Source organism: Perna viridis, chromosome 5 (genome assembly GCF_037379345.1).
Source record: "Perna viridis isolate PV_CMFRI_1.1 ecotype Kerala chromosome 5, ASM3737934v1, whole genome shotgun sequence".
Classification (NCBI taxonomy): Eukaryota; Metazoa; Mollusca; class Bivalvia; order Mytilida; family Mytilidae; genus Perna; species Perna viridis.
In genome coordinates this window covers 35477043-35495399 of record NC_142449.1, presented here as the reverse complement: position 1 = coordinate 35495399, position 18357 = coordinate 35477043, and the positions used below count along the sequence as shown (strand labels likewise).

General features: G+C 31.3%; 1 protein-coding gene across 1 annotated transcript; it reads right to left on the bottom strand.

Moving 5' to 3' along the window:
- Positions 1–3676: 3676 nt before the first annotated feature.
- On the bottom strand, positions 3677–18005 carry LOC148617239 (iroquois-class homeodomain protein irx-2-like). Its single transcript, XM_088584757.1, has 5 exons — positions 17595–18005; positions 16123–16371; positions 12257–12369; positions 11502–11866; positions 3677–5864 (listed from the first exon to the last, which is right to left on the bottom strand). The coding sequence occupies exons 1-5, from the start codon at positions 17652–17654 to the stop codon at positions 5188–5190; spliced, it is 1464 nt and encodes a 487-aa protein (XP_088440883.1). The 5' UTR covers positions 17655–18005; the 3' UTR covers positions 3677–5187.
- Between the last annotated feature and the right edge of the window lie 352 nt (positions 18006–18357).

Genomic DNA, 18357 nt, shown 5'->3' with positions numbered 1-18357 from the left:
CCTTTCATCAATGGTTTCATCCCCATAACACAAATTACATGAGTTGAATTTTCCGTCTTTGATTTTACACTACCAACGCTGATACAAATATCTATGATATATTCAAACGGATACTGAATTTGTGTCTGCTACTGTGGTGTACAAAACAATTTTATCAGCGTTTTAATTGGTTCAAATGCGGTCAGGTGATCATTAAATTATTGAGATAGTATGTGACTAAAACGGTGTCATTAACACTTTTCCTTTCACTATTTAAAAGGTTGTTCACAAAGTCGTTTGAAATTTTATAAAAAAAAAATGAAATTTAATTGCTATCATTTCTACGTTATTCAATCTGTACCTGCAATGGAATAACAATAACAGTTCTTTTTATCGGTCAATAGGAATTTTAGTTGAACTGAAATTTTACCGGTGCTATTAGAAATTTAGTTTTTTGCATTAATCAATACTATTTCTCTCCAACAATTATAAATTTTAAACAATTGATGCATTATAACACAAAGCATTGTTTAAAACAACAGCAAATTCAATTTTATTATTGTCATTATAACTTAAAACCATTGAAAACATTGATGACGCATTACATCATGTTCTCTGTCGGTAAGGTACTACCATGTTATGATAAGTAATACTATTCCATATGACACAATTAACTCTTTTATTCTATCACTTTTTCAAACTGATAGACTTTTATTCGGCAACTGGGTGTTTCTAGAAAAGCAGAGAACACCTACGTTACCGGTGTACCTCTTCCATGCTCCCAGTGTTATATGGAGTTGGTTGCTCATTTACTTTTGTGTGTGTTATTTTCGATTGTATCATGATTTTTTGTTGTGTGTGTTTATTTTCCCTATCTAGTCTTTTCCCTTTGATACACTCTTTTGATTATCACTCGAATCGTAGTTCCATTAATTATTATTCTTTACGTATGGTTTAAAACATAAATCGCTCATTTATGCGCAACCAAAACTGTCAATCTTTGCTTTGATTAAAAATGTTGCTTGTGAACAAAAATATTCTACATTATTTCCAAGCCCGATTCCTTCTTTCAAAGTCCCGAAATTCCTAAAATGGAACGTCTACACCTGTTAAATATTGTCATATCTTTTTTTTAATTTTGTAAAAGGCCTTTTTTAACTACCACACACAAAATGTACTTCAGATTTTAGTAATAACCAACAAAATTAAACGGGTATTTGATCTTTTCTTGAAGCGTTAATTATCATTTTTACTTTTGTTTCGTAGAATGTTTTATCTTTGGCATGTTATGTTCTCTGTTTTGTGTGTCTGTCTCGATTGCGTTCTTTTGATTTCCTCTACAATCTTGATTCTTTTGAAATTCTTATGAAAGGCTTTATTTTGTTTTTTGTTTTTTGTTTTTTGTTTTTTTTTTTTGTTTGTTTTTTTTTTTGTTTGTTTTTTTTTTTTTTTTTTTTTTTTTTTTTTTTTTTTTTGTTTTGTTTTGTTTTGTTTTGTTTTTTTTTTTTTTTGGTTGTTGTTAAACAGTATCAGTACGTCACAACATTTTATGTTGTTTTAAAGGAAATGGTGAATCCGCGAACGAGTTGTTTAAACCATACTAATCTAGGTGTTAAGGGTAGACTTGTTGTGTATAGTTTTGAAGGAATTTTCTTTTGTGTGATCTTTTAGCAGTAAGTACGCAATTGTGTCCTTTGTAGCTGTATTGTTTGAAATCTTGAACTTTACAAGCTAACAAAAGGCTTTTCTTACTATGGGGATACCTGATTTTCATCACTGAAAACTGAAGCATTATATTGATATATAAGTTTCTAATAGCGTTAGTTTAACCATTATATATAAACCAGTATTTGTTCTCGCATTTAAATACATAATTTGATACAAAAACTTCACCAGATATAAGTTAGATTTGAAGCAAACATTTTATTGAAGACTACTTTTTTTCGTTAATGTTATTCTTGAGTGGTTAACGGGTAATAACAAAATTACTGAAATCTAGGCACTTGTCAAAAGGAATAGTCTAAAAATGAATTCCATATAACAAATGGCAATATCAGGGCAAAAACCGGAAAATTGGAAAACCACCACATGATATGAGTAGACCAAATTCCTTTAAACGTGATCTTATAAGGAAACACATTTTTATGTATTTGGAATAGCAGATGTCTGTAATTGACAAAAGCTGGATTCATTTTACAGTACATTTTGATATATCAATAGATATTTAAACCGCAACAGACTAGCGTCATCAAATATAAATTACAATATTTTTTTTTCATTATTTTCAAAATAAATTCATTATTAGGACATATATGTAACACAATTGATTTACGTAATATAGTTATGTAATTTTCCAAGTTACTTTTTAATATAATGTCTTCTATATACATTAAGAGGCCAAACTACACTTTAGGCAAATGATGTATATAGTAATTTAATGGTGACGTGTATTTTTGTTCATATTTTGATTGATACCTCCATGTTTTGTTCATTTTAGTCATTCCTTTAGATAAATGCATTAATTTTGGTAAGATGTACTTGATTACTTACTAATTATTGCCCATTAGTGTATATTTTTATACATTCAATTGCTGTTATGTGTGGGAAATTGCCAAAAAGTACTTGAGTATGTCTCTTGTGGGTAGTAACATGGAGTCAACACCTTGATGACCACAAATTCAATAACATTAAATCATACTTACGAGTTGTGTCTTATTAATCATGCACATGTAATTGAATTTCTGTTCAGTGCCGATCCATACAAAATCTAGACAATGCCAATGGCAAAAGTGATACAAAGAACAAACACCCAAACGAATAAAAGATGCTTTTTTGTTTTTTATATGCCATATCTTCAGGTAAGTATAGTCTTTTCTGTAAACAGGTCTGTGTTTTGGAGAAAAAACCATTTATTATATAGATAGCAGTATTTTATCGAATGTTCCCAGTATAATAATTTTCGATAATTCACACTGTGAAGTAAATTCGGTAATTTCACTCTCGGACTTCCTCCCGCCAACAAGTCACAGAATTTTAGATTCATGTTTAGGTTAAGATATCGTTAAATTGTGAAGAAAATCTATATAACCAATAGGATAATCCATTGGTTATCGTGAATAATCAAATTGTCATCACTCGTGCCAAGAACCCTTGAGGATTTAACTTGTGTGCGGATCAACTTCTGCACACTCTTAAATCTAAGCGTTCTTGGGCACTCGTCATAATATTTTGGTAAATCACTCCTTCCAATTAATATTTCTCTCCTCTCAAATCAACGTATCAAAAATGGTGACTCTTGCTATGTGCAAATTTCATACACAATCTATGTAATGAAAAAATGTTTCTGAATGAGAAATTTAAGTGAATATGGTTGGTTTTTGACATGCATCACCTGATATATATAAGAACTGAAACTTAATATATGTACTTTTTTTCATATTTCTGTTTATTTCAGCCAGGCTATTAAAACTAATTACTTGACAATATTTCCGATTGGTGGATGTTTTCATTAGCTCCTTTAAAGCTGGTGCAGTTGAGATTTTGTCAGACTGTGTGTATTATTCTTTTTATTTGATATTTTTAAGTTTAATTACTGAAATGAAACAAATAGTTTGTATTTAAGGTACCCCCCCCTACTTCTTTAACTCAACAAGGCCGGGTCTACAATTTACCTGTTGAACTATCAAAGCAATAAAATAAAACAACATGGAAATAATGTTTATTTAACAAATAAATAAATTTGTAGATTAAATCAAATCTCATTTTATACGTAACATAACAGTTTAAATCATTTTTCTTGAACCAAAATGATCATATATAGTACAACAGCATCCCAGAAAATCGATACATTATTAAAAATGATTAAGATATCCTAATTAAAACACACCGTAACAACTGGGATTTTTTTTTTTACTTTAAACCGTGAGTTTGTGTTTTATAAAAGGGAACAATGAGACTATGAATGTATTTATTCATTATATTCAGTCTCATTTGTTAGCCAATAATTAAATAAAAAACATATTTGTTTTATAATTTTGACTCGTAATTGATCATATTTTCTTTTAAACCGACTTTAAATACAATGTAATAGTATGGTTTGTAGTAAAATAAAGTGATGGATAGGTATAAATTCAACATTTCATTTAGACCTTTCATTTATTATATAATAAAACCTGATGATTACTATGTATTTCTCAACTAACTTTTGTTACTTTGCCTGAATGGCAAAAAAAACAATCAGAATGACAAACTAGTTCTCTCGGGTTAAATGGAATTACAAAATTAATGTTAATAAAAACTATGGAAACGCACCAAACAAACTATATAAAGTTAGAAATATTATGCATTTAACTTGAATTGAAGTTCATCTCAACTTCATGTTAAATCGGTTAGTACATTTAGGTTAATAATTATTCGTACTATCATTTAATTAAAGATATATTGTATATGCACCATTTTTGAATAACTACTAATTATTTGACCATGTTGAGCACTTACAGTGACGGTTTCAATTTTTTTAACTTCTACATTTTACTGAACAGGTATGATGAACTACTACACCACAGTAAACTAAAACTTAATATTTAATTTAAACGGTTGTTTCCATTTAAATGAAGACACAGGACAACAGCCAATATATTTTGACATGCTCACTGGAATCAAATGGAACAGACCAATACTTGGCAACTAGTATTTCCCAAAATAACATTCTGTAATTTATACAATCACAGTTTCTGTCCAATGTACTACCTACAAGCACTTTGCATTAAATCATACAAAATTAAGGAAAATTATCTTACATATATCATTTCGAATTCTGACTAAGCCGTTGATTCGTAAACATTAGCTTTTTCCTACGTAGCGGGAATGATTAATTCAGTTGGTGACTTAATGTCCATCATTGGTTAACCGCTTGTCAGGCAATAATTTTTGTAAATAGAACATTTATTGACGTTATGTAGTCAACGCATTAAATTAACTAATGATATGTGACTATCATAGCACTTTCATTTGGCAAGAATATTTATGCAATATATATAAATGATATTACAACAAAATGGCAAGAAATGATATTTGTGCTAAGTTACTTCTCTCAAATGCGCAGGTGTTCAGAAATCTTCTGATATCATGCACATGTGTACCAAGAAGACAACGTTATGTCCTGGCTTCGTTGTAAGTTCTAAGTCTGATTTAAATTTGTTGGTACAGTTATAATGTCCCATTAGTTAGTCTCTCGGAACCTCGAGAACCGGAAGGTGAATAAAGCGACGACAAAGATGGATACGGTCTCAAAAGTGAAGATGAATTTCCGGAAGAAGACAGACCATTGAATGCTGAATTATTTAATGAAAATGGCGATTTGTCATTTTGAGTGGAGGAACCAGATATGTTTGTGTATCCAGACGATCCAGGAGAAAACATTGAAGATCCTACTGGGAAAGCATTGTCCATCCATGACCTCATTGATGACGTATTTGTAGTGTATGAAGATCCTGGTTTTGAATAATTGACAGGGGAATTTTGATCCTTCATGGTAGAGGTTGACATAGAGGTAGTTATTGCAGATGAAGTTGCAACATGCGCTAAGGACCAAATACGTGGTCTCAAAGCATCACTGCTGTCAAGTCCTGCTCCATTTAAAGATAACGAATTATTTACATCGCTCAGTCCAGAATCGTTGCTGTTTGAACAAGGGGAATCAAGGCGCTTTACACCTAGTGTTGGTGTTTTCAACTCTGCAACGGGTCCCATGTAACCCGTATTTAGTCCATTTGGTTCATCTTTGACTATTCCAATAGGTTCAAGTCCAAGAATGTCTTGTTTAGTACTGTTTCCGAATGTAGTTACATCAATTGGATCATGGTCTGACTTAGAGTTAATTATGCCTGAAATTGAAATGCCAATATTCATTATCACCTTACTTTACAGACAAGTATTAGTTAATATATCAAGTATTAGTTCCCGAGGAAGAAGCAAGAAACGTTTTTTTTTTATTATTATTTGTATGTGTTTGTTTGTTTGTTTGGGTTTTTTTTTTCATTTATTTATCTTTTTATTTATTTATTTTTATTATTACTACATTTTTTATTTCTTTTTTTCAATCAGTTTTTATTTCATTTGATTTTCAACACGAATCATATTAGTGGATGATAGGTAAAAAATGGAGAATGTAATCCTCAGACACGAAATATGAGTGCGTCAATATTTCACAATTTTTGACCATGTGCTTGTTGTCAAGATTAGAATTTTAAGTCTTACTTTGATAAGTTTTTATTCCTATAAAACTGGCATAAAAAAAACTTAATTTGCAATTGCTTGCATTTATCAGAGTTTTTATTCTTTTCGCTTTGAATTTAACAAAATTATCTTTATGTCAATATATCATTTCGTGTTTAAAACATTCCTAAGTAAAAACTGGGGGAAAAACGATATAGCAAGAGTACTACTGTGATGTAAAAATATTTTCATCATTTAAAATTCAAGTGATGGAAATTTCAGACTTAAGATTAAGTGTTTATGTTAGCCTTTAACGTCAGAAAAATTCCCGTTGTTGATTTTTCTTTTGATTCTGAAGTAGGAAATTAATGTAAAATAGTCACAACACATTTTTGAAAATATATTCCAACCTTAAACTCGAACGCCCCTTGTGTTAGCAGTGACTAAGATTGTCTAAGGACTTTCTTTGTAGTGAATCCTTATAAACCAGGTGTTTTATTAATTTCTGAATGAAATCCGGAACAGACGTTTACGGGTCGCTTTGATATTTTGGAGGCTGGAAATAGCTGCCTTTTAAATCTAAAAGATATCCTTTTCAATGAGTAGGTAAATTAGGCATTTTATAGAAGTGACGATTACTATTTCACTCAAGAATTCAATCTGTTTAATATTTTATCAAGAAAATCGATGTATAAAAGACTAGTCAAGTCCTTCTTTAACACATTAAAACTGGATGACTATGTGAAGTGGTTGGAAAATCAATATTTTTAACACCTGCAGTTCACCTTACAAATTTAATTCATTTATACCCAGGTAAAATAGACCACCACCCTGGAAACGTGCAGCGTATGACGTTGCATGAATTTTTTCCCATCACTGCAGAAATGTGCGAGAACGCGAATTGTGGATCGGGGACAGGTAAAAATAAACGTTTTTAATTTATTCATAATATTTCATAAATATTCGAACGTATATATACAGTGAAACTTATTACTAATAGCTTCAGTATATTAAATTATAGAAAAGGTTTAAATTGCCCAATTTTTAAAATTATGAAAAAAATCAACTTAATTCAACAAATGCGGGCCAAATACGTGCCCTATCATCTTTGCTCCTTTATAATAAAAAACGATCGACAAAATTTTATCTAAATTAAATTTATTTGCGCCATCCTAGTAAATAATTTCAATGATAATCAAATTTCATAAATTATTGCATTTCTAAAAAAAAACTATTAAAATTGCGAGACCAATGAACATGTATCGTGAAATCGTTATGTTGAGCAATCTTTATAGGCCTTTTAGTTTTAACTAATTTGAGTAGATAATTTACTTCGGTCAACAATTAAAAAAAGTAATAGAAAAAAACTGAAGAGGTGAAACGCAACAAATGCTTCAGCGTTTAACCTAAATACAAAAAATTATTGTCGATACTAAGTTTTAGTATTATGATTAATAACATTATCCAAGTACAAGGGGAAGTTCAAGTGTACATTAAAGCATGAAGCTTAAGTCATTTTTTAAAATTATATTTGGTTAGTGAGAATGACTTCGGTTAGGTCAGCTGGCGAAAAGTCTATTCGGGACTAGTTAAAAGAACACTACGTACATAACAGTCTTTTTCGATCGCCATAATATAGGCAGTAAATTTCAGAGTCGTTATAAAGTACATTCGTCATATATATTTCAGACAACATTTTCATATAAAATCCCCATTTTATTCAATTAACAATGGGAATGGGACAAGAGATTCTTTCATGTCCTAAAGGCAATATCTAAAACACTGCCATTAATCACAAACTAAAGAGCAATAATTATTTGTTGTCGCTAAATAATCACCGAATCAACTTGTCCATTTCTCCGCTGAAGACGGTCATATTTCAAAATTTGTAAAAAGTAAATTTATGTCTGTCGCCTTGTCAATGATTCTTTTGAGGTCTCTGTACAACATAACGTAATCAGTGAACCGTGACATTGACACGCAAAATGACGTCCGCCATCTTGTTTTGGTCATTGTCATATCGTCCGCAAGACTCCGTAGTTTACAATTTGATAAATGTATCCTTTTACAAAATGACTTGTCATTATTAGTTTCCTGAATAAAGAAGTTTGAAAACATAAGTATAGTATGTAATTTATAAGTATGGAAAGGAGGCGGCGATGGGGAAGCCAATATGGCGCCGACGCATCACAACAATTCCGCAGAGATAAAACAGATTTCGCTAAAGAGAAATAAACAAATTATTATTTTCATGTATCAAATGTAGATCAACCTTGATAAAGGTTTCATTTGTGAGTAAAACCACGAATCATGGTGCCGAGTAATTTGTGATTATAATGTATCCGAACCAACAGCAGTAACTAACATAAGATTTAACTTTATGATTGTCATGATGTCTGTGTGGTGGTTTGTCAATTCATGATATGACGTCACTTCACTTTTCCAGTCGAATTGCACTGAAAGTTGCAAAGAAAAAAAGCACAAAGAGATAAGATATCTGCTGTGTCACTAATTTATCAGTTATTTTTTTCTCTACAAATGCAATGCTTGATTCCAGTATACAACTTCTTCATTTTATTCTATATTATTATACGTGTATCACACTCCCTTTACAGTGCTATTTAATTACCGTAGCCTTGAAATCATGTTAGATCTCCTATACTCGTGTTACTTCAAATCTCATTTTTGTTAACTTCGGGATTTTTTGGAAAGGGTCCTTTCTTAGGCTAATCAGAGCCCCAACCTCCTGGACCCGCCATTGCTAATCTAGATTAAATTTGAAAACTATGTGGTGCATTACCACATGCGATGGTCCCATTCGGTACTTAATTCATGTCTGCTATGATTTAGTAAAGGTCATTTTCAAAATCGATTTTGAAGTTTAATTTCATTTTTTTTCTATGATTTTTTTTTATCCAAACAAAAAGATATTCAACATACGAAAATTACACGTAGCTTGCTGCTGTCAGAAAAGTGCAAATATAATAGTCTGACTAATTCAGCAAGTCTAGAGAACTTCGGGAAGAAAAGACTTCTGCGCTTAGATGATGAAAAGGATATCGTTGACTTACAATATGCATGAAGACAAGGAATGAGGCGATCTTAAACATTTTAAGTAGAATAACAAATCTTTAGAAACTTTTCCGAATGAAATCGCGAGCTTTGTGTTGGCAATAAGATTAAATTGCATTCATTAAGTACATATGTATATACTGCTGACTTTTAAGCTTTGACATAATTTATGAAAAAAAATTGTCTTAGTATCTTTTAAAAATCACAGTCATTTCAAGACAAATTCTATACTGAATGTATTTAGGAGCAAACTTTAAAAGATTGGGAACAAAAAGGCTTAAAACAGTACCAAATACATGACAATAGTTAATCTATCTACAAAAATAGTGCGCGAGTACAATGTCATAGTTATGCAAAGTTATTCAAACGTTGAGTATGTGTCTCTGCACACTGGGTCGTACACCCCTGTATAGCTCTATGCCTATAAATACAGTCTTTGAATAATCCGGATTCCGTGTTCTTGTTCTCCATATAAACATATCAAGAAGTTGAGCAGTTTAGAGTTTCAACTTATTTTGGCCTATCTCACATCGTTCATTTAGTATTCTACTTTAAGTTATTAATTTGTTTTAACCCTTTTAGGATACTTCAGAGCAGATTAGTTGTTAAGGACCCTCAGAACCAATTTAACCTACTCGGAGCAACTTTCTGTCGTTTTCAACACCACGTGACATTATTTCTCCAATCTTTACATCCATTAATTTTCAACAAAATGTCACAAAATAGTTATTATGATCTTAAGTAGCATTTGTAACCCACTTATCTTTTCCCGCATGCAAGATCGTGTAGCTCATAGCATGAGTTTAAAAGCACAATATATTTTATATTTAACGACACCGTATCAAACGCCTCGATTTCATATTATTGATTATCGCAACGCTGCTTAGCCATGCACGAAATAGAGTTATTACTTGAAAAGGGCAAGTCTAAATAAATACACGATTATATCTACACAAACGTCAATATTCTTCTAATTTCTTCATTTAGATACGAGCTTAAAAGTCAAGCAGCTTCGCATAGGCTTAAGCAGAACTGTGTCCAGCACGTGCGGAGACTGATCGTCTGCTTTTACCGCTTGCCGTATCTTCGAATCCGTTTCAATCAGTGAATCAAATTGAATGAATTTAAATCCACTGATATTGACGATATTTTCAATTAACGAAAAACAGCCTCTGTCTTGTGTGTCGGAGAATCGCTAAAATCATAGGATTTAATTTCAATTTGTTTGTAAGCGGCCGCATTTCTGGGCTGTCCCTATTTAATGCAACAGAATAGAGCTCCATTATTATTTTGCTGTAAATCGGCAAATATCTCGTTAGTAATTGACATCTATAATATCTTAAATTGACCAGGCTTGGTTATCTTCTTACAATCAATTCAAATATGAATAAAGTAAAATTCTCCGCTTCTCTTTTACACCCATTGTATTAAAATTCTTCTACTTTGTAAGGATAAAGCAATATGGCTTTACATGGAAGTAAACACTCTGTATTCAACTAGAAATGATTTTCCGATTATTTTGCTAATTTTATTGCATATAATGTACTTTGGCGCATAAGTAGATACGACAGAGTAATCAAGGGAACCAAGGTTATAGCGGTAATGATAAGAATGCAATCCAGGGACAAAGACCAGACATGGAAACAGACAAACAAAACAAAGCACATAAAGTAACTAAAATCATACTTACAAAGTAACAAAAGCAAATGAGCAACTAGGACTCCACTAAAACTGGAAGCATGGACCAGGTGCACCGGTAGAGTAAGCGTCCTCTGCTTTTCTAGAGACACCCGCCGAGTTTCCCATAAAAAGCCAAGTCTGGGGTAGACAAACGAGGAAAGGAAAACTATGACCCGTTGAATAGATCAGTTTTCATGGTGCAGATGGATACACCATAAAGATCCACAAGAAATACACCCTTAACCTTATTAAAACACTAGTGTAGAAGACCACTGCATGCATTTTGATGCCTAAGTAAAAATAAAAGTGTTGTTGGTTACTAGTAGATTTATCTAACAGGAGAATTAGTTGTACCCAAAAGATTATATTGTTTTTTCCATGAAAACCACTTTCCTAATTAAAAAGACCATGACAGCCACGCTTCTAATCCTAATTTCATACTGTATAATGCATATCAGAGAAACTCGGTTATGGTAGCAAAGGGAAAAATGCGCAATATTTTTTAAGGGAAACTCATAGACAAAAAAAAAAGGAAAAAAGGAAAACAAACTTACTATTGTCACATTTGTCTATAGTATCTTTTGTATCGTTGCTGTTTTCGTCAATTTTATCTTTCTTCTGCTCATCGTCGTCGTCGTCTGCTTTCCCGTCACTGTTTTCGTCATCGCCGTCATCGCCACATCTATTTCGTGGTGACCAAGTCATTTTATTTTCTTTCTTAAGTCGTCGTCGTGCGTTAGCGAACCATGTGCTTACTTGTGTCAGTGTCATTTTTGTGATTATTGCCAACATAATTTTCTCCCCCTTCGTTGGGTATGGGTTCTTCCTATGTTCATAAAGCCATGCTTTTAATGTGTTTGTTGTTTCTCTTGTAGCATTTTTACGACGTGCTGCTCCATTAAGGTCCATGCCCCCATATCTACAAAAATAGTTTTAAAAAATGGGATGTAAACGATATCTTAGTTGCCAAAGTTGATACGAATTCGTCATTCGAAACGTATAAATTAAGATTATATTTTCAAGAAACCGACATTGTCCAATTACAACATTCGGAAACCTTCGTGTTAGTAAAACTCTGAATTCTTTCTTAAGTAAGAAAACCAGACAAATAATTCAAACTCTTCCCTAACATCATCACTGAAAATTTCTAAATACTATCACAGTCACTCCATTTCATAAATGTAGATACATTAGATTACAATTATGTATATGTGTACATTCATAATATATTTAACTCGTTTTTTTAGAGTATATTCACTTTTTGGTGACCATATGTTGAAAACAGAAATATTTCTCTAATGGCACTTACGTGTTGCCGTACGGATAGCTTGCCATTGCTGGGTCGTAAGGGTAACAGGCTGTGGGCTGTGTTAGCGATCTCCAGGGTGATTCCGTATTTTCTTTCAAGTCATAGTGGGGATTCTGGAATTTAAAAATAATTATGTATAATGCATTTAACTAATTTTAAACAGGACATATTTGAATGAAGATGGGGAAAGTTCAACATACTTTATTTTTGTGCCTTTTTTTTTACTTTTATTTATTTTAATAACTCGTCTCAATTGTTATTTGTAAAAATGGTTCATCAACAATTGTTTTATATATGTTAAACATTGTATCAGTAATAGCTTTCTCTACATGTATTTTGCCAAACATTTTTAACAGGAAATGCTTATTGTCAAAAAGGTACTGAAATGGGATTACATTTTTTTATTTATCAATAGAAAATACATAGCTGTAAACGGATGATTATTTTGTGAAAAAATTACGATAATCTTATGTTATTTGTTTTATTGTAATGTTATTTTGATAAATGAACTAGTTCTCATTTCTATTTCTTCTATTATTTATTCACAAAAAATAAATTTGCTAGTTTGGTTGCATAGTGTTTTAGTACAGCTCGAATATTTGAAAACGAATATGTATTATTTTTCAATTTAGTAAAAAAAAACTCGCTACAATTATTTATTGTTTTATTATTATTAATATTATTATTATTATTATTATTATCAATATTATTATTATTCTATCATTTTATTTGGATCAGAAACCCTTGATAATTCTGCTGTAATGAAAGAATCAAAAAAGTGACTTTTGATATACATATGTTCAATACTTCTGAAATAAAGGCAGTCTACAAATTAATAAATCAAAAAGATCATTTGACAAGACAAACCTTTTAAATCAATACATGTAACTCGTATGGATTATAATTGTAAACCCATGCCAGACAGGCATAATAATTTGTCAAAAAATCGTCTTCATTTCAGCAATAAATATTATACTAAATTCATAATTTTAGAAAAAAATCTGAATTTTCTTATATGAAACTAAGAAATCAAATTTCATGCAAAATGAAGAAATTTATGCACTTTAGAAAGCAAACCAGATGAACCTATACTTGAGGAGAAAGCGGTATTTTTAATAACTTTACATTAACTACTAGAATTTATGCAATAATATCCAAGAACTTTGAGAGACTCTCACGATAGATCTCGTTTAGATGATATAAAATTATTAGGTTTTCAAAGCGTTGTGTTAGATGAAGCCATTTGCATTCAGAGAGTAATTTCACTCTTCTCACGGTTAAGGTTTTTCGGAGCACTTCATGAAAATTGGTAAGAGGTCGAGGTGTTAAGCATGAAATGGAGGGCGGAAGTTTGTCGCAAGAAAATCTTTTAAAAAATCTCAGATGAAATTGAAGCTGCGTTCGTAATAAAATCTTAGTTATCTCTATAGAGATACTAATAAGAGGGGGAGATCCCTGTGGCGATTAAGAGACTTAGAAAATTTGTGAACAAGATTGTTTCTAATTGCCCTGCCGGGTACGGGAAGCACACGATGGTTCCGTAGACAGCAAGTCGGTCTTAGAAGTCTATTATCTGATTTTTCAACAAACTGCTAGTTTTATCGGAAATATTTCATGCTAAGTTTTATTTTACTTGAAATTTGAAATCGGTGCGTTGGGAGATCGACCTTCCTCAGAGGGCGTCTGTTTAAGTAAGCGAAAATAGAAAAATGGCAAGGGGAATGTAAATTTAATATTTTTGTACTAAAAAACCTCTCAATCGATAATATTTTTAAGTAGATGTAATAGAAATCTAGTTAAGAGTGAAAATTTGTAATTTTGATGTCGGCGCTTAAGTCCCAAGTAAACCGAAGAAACTAAAGTTTGAAGACAAGATTATATCGACGTAAAGATCATGAATAAGTACATTTATATACATTTTTTTCAAACAATATGTTATTGTCTTATCCAAATGCATTTGAGAAAAGTTTGAAAAAGAAAGGGAATTGAAAGGGAGATTAAAAGAAATGTTACTAGATGTATCATATTCACTTTATTTTTTCTATATCTCCAAGGAGTTCCAAAAACATGGTTGCAATCTCACTTAATAGCCTTCCCTAACTAACTGCATTCTTTAAAAGCCTAAATCTTCAATGGTTTGTGCTCTTGGCTATTACCATATCCCATTCTCCAGCATAGCTAACATACATGTACATATACTGATATTATTGGTGTCATAACACTTTTAAGTTGTATTTGTGATAAAAGACTGTGAAAAATTATTAACAACTTTCATTAAAGAGGTAACACATTTCTTTTGATATGTATGTTGGTGGTAAAATTTTAACACAGCTATAGATCTCTAGCATCAATTGCTGTATGGAGTATTTGAGAAAAAAAAGAGCAATGCAATAAATTGGTCGCATAATGTAACCATTGCAGTTCTAAACCCATGTCAAAATTATCAACAATATCAATTAATATCTATGGAAATTAGCTAATAATTTTGTCGCAAGAATCAACACAATATAATGTTCATTTTTATGGCATCATAATAGGCCATATGATTTTTTAACTATATTTAACTGAACACAATTGAATCAATAGCTGCATCCATAAATCTAGCGTAACAACGGAGTTATTAATAACCATTTTTCTGTCAATAGATTATTAGGCATGGAAATTGACACCAATTGTAGGAAATGAATAATTAGTATTTTGACTTCATAAATTGTATAATCAGATTTTAAATGCTTAATGAACGGTGCAAATGAACTGTTTATTCGTGTTGACTTCTATGTTGATGTGGTATGGGAATTTTTTTACAACGCTAGAGCATGTTGAAATTATTGAATTTAAGTCAGATTTTTAAAATCAGAGAACAAATGCGTTTGGATGATGTTCAAGGGTGATAATCAATGATTCGTCATATGAGTGTCAAAATAAAATATCTAGAAATGTTATCTGTACTTTGTCGACATAAGTGAAAAGTGAGAATGATTTTTAGTCAAATTGAACATCTTTTCGGTCTTTGTTGACCTGTCATTTTTTTCTAGAAATATCTCCTTCTACAAACAACATGAAAAGCAAATGGATCAGTAAGAATGTTCTAAAAAAATTTTTGTGTTATGATTTGAGTAAGACCGAATAATTTCCACAAACTCTACATTTTAAAGAACCCTGAGGAATTATTTTAAACTTCAGTTTTGTTTTTGTTTATTATGTAATGTGGAGAATTATTGAATGTATTTTTTTTAATAAGATTAATGTCTGTCTTAGTTAATAACAAGCAAAAAGTGGACTAAATAAGAAATTCCGGGATATAGCGCTACAACTAACATCAGAGAAAATATATGAGCTGCTTATTCCATGAAATTCATCCTAGACTTGCTTCGAGCAAGCTTAATCCGAGAGTTCTTAAATTAATGGGAACAAGAAGAAATTAAGCTCGCCACAAGAGCTTAAGGGATACACTATATATCTTGTTAATCGATTTGTAAATTACGAAGCATTCCTGAAGCTATTGTTAGGAAATTACACTTCTTCATTGTAAACAATATACATTTTTTATCCTAACATAAGAGTTTAGGAATCGATTATGAAATGTACATCATGCTTGCAATTTATCACCTGGACCCAAGTATTTACATTATTTTTATAATCAGAAGTGGATTTAAGCGAAGTCAATTATTGTTTTATCTTCCGACTTATTTCCGAATCTCATTCAAGTTGACAATTTTGACAAATATTTTATCCCTCGAGACTATAAAAGCTATGAACATTTACTTTTATTGAGTGAAGTGGACTCAAATATGTTTGCATTGTTAAACAAACAGATTTAATGAATAAGTTCGTGTAATACTCTCAAAAAGTACAGCGTTACGTACCAAGGGAGAATAGAACGCAGACGGATCTGTCCCCAGCGGGACGTAGCCCTGGGAGGGATATGGGGTCGTACTGTACATTGAATCTGTCAGCCCCGGGACACGGGAATATGCGCTCAGTAATCCAGATCCGTATTGACATGAACAGACTGTCTGTCCTGTGTGTGGGTCTGTCATGATGGGTCGACCATTCTCACAACAAGATGTAGAGATTGAGGAAATTGTCGGCGTTGTTGAAGAGGACATTAGGATCTGTTGAGTAAAAATAAAGTAACATTTATAAAATGACAAGTCAACAAACAAATATTTAAAAAAGAGATGAAAAAATATTGGTCTTTTCTAAACAAAGAAAAGATTTAAAAGCAAACATTGACGAATGAATTGTTAAAGACGAATTGTTTTGATGAACTGAAAATCATTTTATTCAATACATTAATTTTCATTGATGTATTTCCACTTCCACTTACAAATAAAAAAAAAAAAACATCTGTAAAACTTTCTTTACTTTTTATCATCTAAATTAAGCTACCATACAAATTACACTTCATTTTCTAAATTCGAATTAAGGTACAATTCAGTTGTAAAATGTTTTTTCTATTACATTTTATGTACGAAAATTGACAAATCTCTATCCATAAAATATATACATGTATTCTCTCATTTTTGCTGCAATATTATAAAAAAAAATGAAATGACATTTTCATAGCTTACAGCACATTTATTTTTTTTAATTTATGATAAATTTCAGTTTTGTTTTATACTGTTTATTTCTAGTTCAGTTGATACATGTTTCGGAAATCGACCAGTTTTGCGGCACTTATGGACTGGTTTTGTTAATTTCTAGATACATGTGAGGACTATTTTAAATTTCAATTTCCCTTATATTGAAACATTATGATCTGGTCAGAAAACTGTATACCTTGTTTATATAGGAATAATTGGATGGATTACACTTTACTCAGGTACATTAGAAGTGAGATCAAATGTCTTGGACCTGGGAACTATTCTTATCTAATAATAATACAACTAAGAACAATGGACCCTTGGCAATTTTCATAAGTTCTAGATGACTGTGATTTGTGCTTGTGAATGCATTTCACTTCTTACAAATGGCATACTACATAACCTTAAAATATTAATCCATCTACATATTTTTAGATTCGAATCCGAATTTATGACAACAATTTAACACTTTGTTATTTAGTGATTTTGTGTCTCATTGTCAATTAGTTTTTGACATTGAAATAATTGAAACAAATTTAACATGACAAAAAGATAAGTGGAATGTGACGTTTATATCTTCTTTCTTAAAATCTTCATTCATGCATACATAATAAAGGCTTAATAATATAAATATCTATATAATACATGTCATCACTCTGTTATGATACATTAAATATGTTCTCATGCTGGGAAATGCAAAAAAAAATACTGAAAGTAAAAGAGCCTTCTAATATATGTGAAACAAAACATACCTGGGAAGGAGTCGAAATCGTCGTCGGGGTATAGGAATATCCAAACTGGGATAGGGACATCACAGAATCAGTTCCGTATATTCACAAATCCAGTTTCGAAAAATAGTCAAAGATTTCGGAAATCCGGAAAGTAATATTTTGTAAATACAACAAACTGTTTGAATTGATTGTGTTGTTCCACTCGTAAATTTTCAAATAGTCATAAAATTCACTAATATTGTCAATCTGTGATAAAAGTTAGAGTTTACATAAATAAATGATATCAGTACATCACATTCATAGATAAAAGAATGGTAAACCTTGGTAGTTTACAAAAGAAGATAGAGTGTAGTGTCTGTAATCACCACACCAACATAAGACAAAACCCTTGTTTCTAACTCTGTTAAATATTGAATTGACAATCGACATGACAGGCCCGTGTTTAGAAATTCTACCTGCTGTTGAATAAATATAAGCAATATCATTGGATATTGTGCATATTTTTCCTACTTTTTATTGGTGTAGGGAATTGCGCGTGAGAAGCAGACAATAAACCTCAAGCCCCGCCTTCCACTCCGCCTACTCATTAGCTTAACATTTGCTACCGGCAAAATGATTATCTTGGATAATATCATGTTTTTACCATAAAACTTGTTAACATTACGACTTTTTAACTGAATTTAACTAGAATTTTATGTTTTATTTTATATTTGAGGCAGATATGGGTCCATAAAATAGTGAAAAACCGGGTTGTAAATACAATTTGTAATAAACACCAAAACAA

What these genes read in the sequence shown, in the direction of transcription:
- LOC148617239 (XM_088584757.1), bottom strand. Translation starts at nt 17,654, where the DNA reads ATGTCCCTATCCCAGTTTGGATATTCCTATACCCCGACGACGATTTCG. An exon ending in CTGCGTTCTATTCTCCCTTG is followed by an intron (nt 12,370 to 16,122) that starts GTACGTAACGCT and finishes TTTAAATTCCAG; the next exon opens with AATCCCCACTATGACTTGAA. An exon ending in TATAGACAAATGTGACAATA is followed by an intron (nt 5,865 to 11,501) that starts GTAAGTTTGTTT and finishes TTTCAATTTCAG; the next exon opens with GCATAATTAACTCTAAGTCA.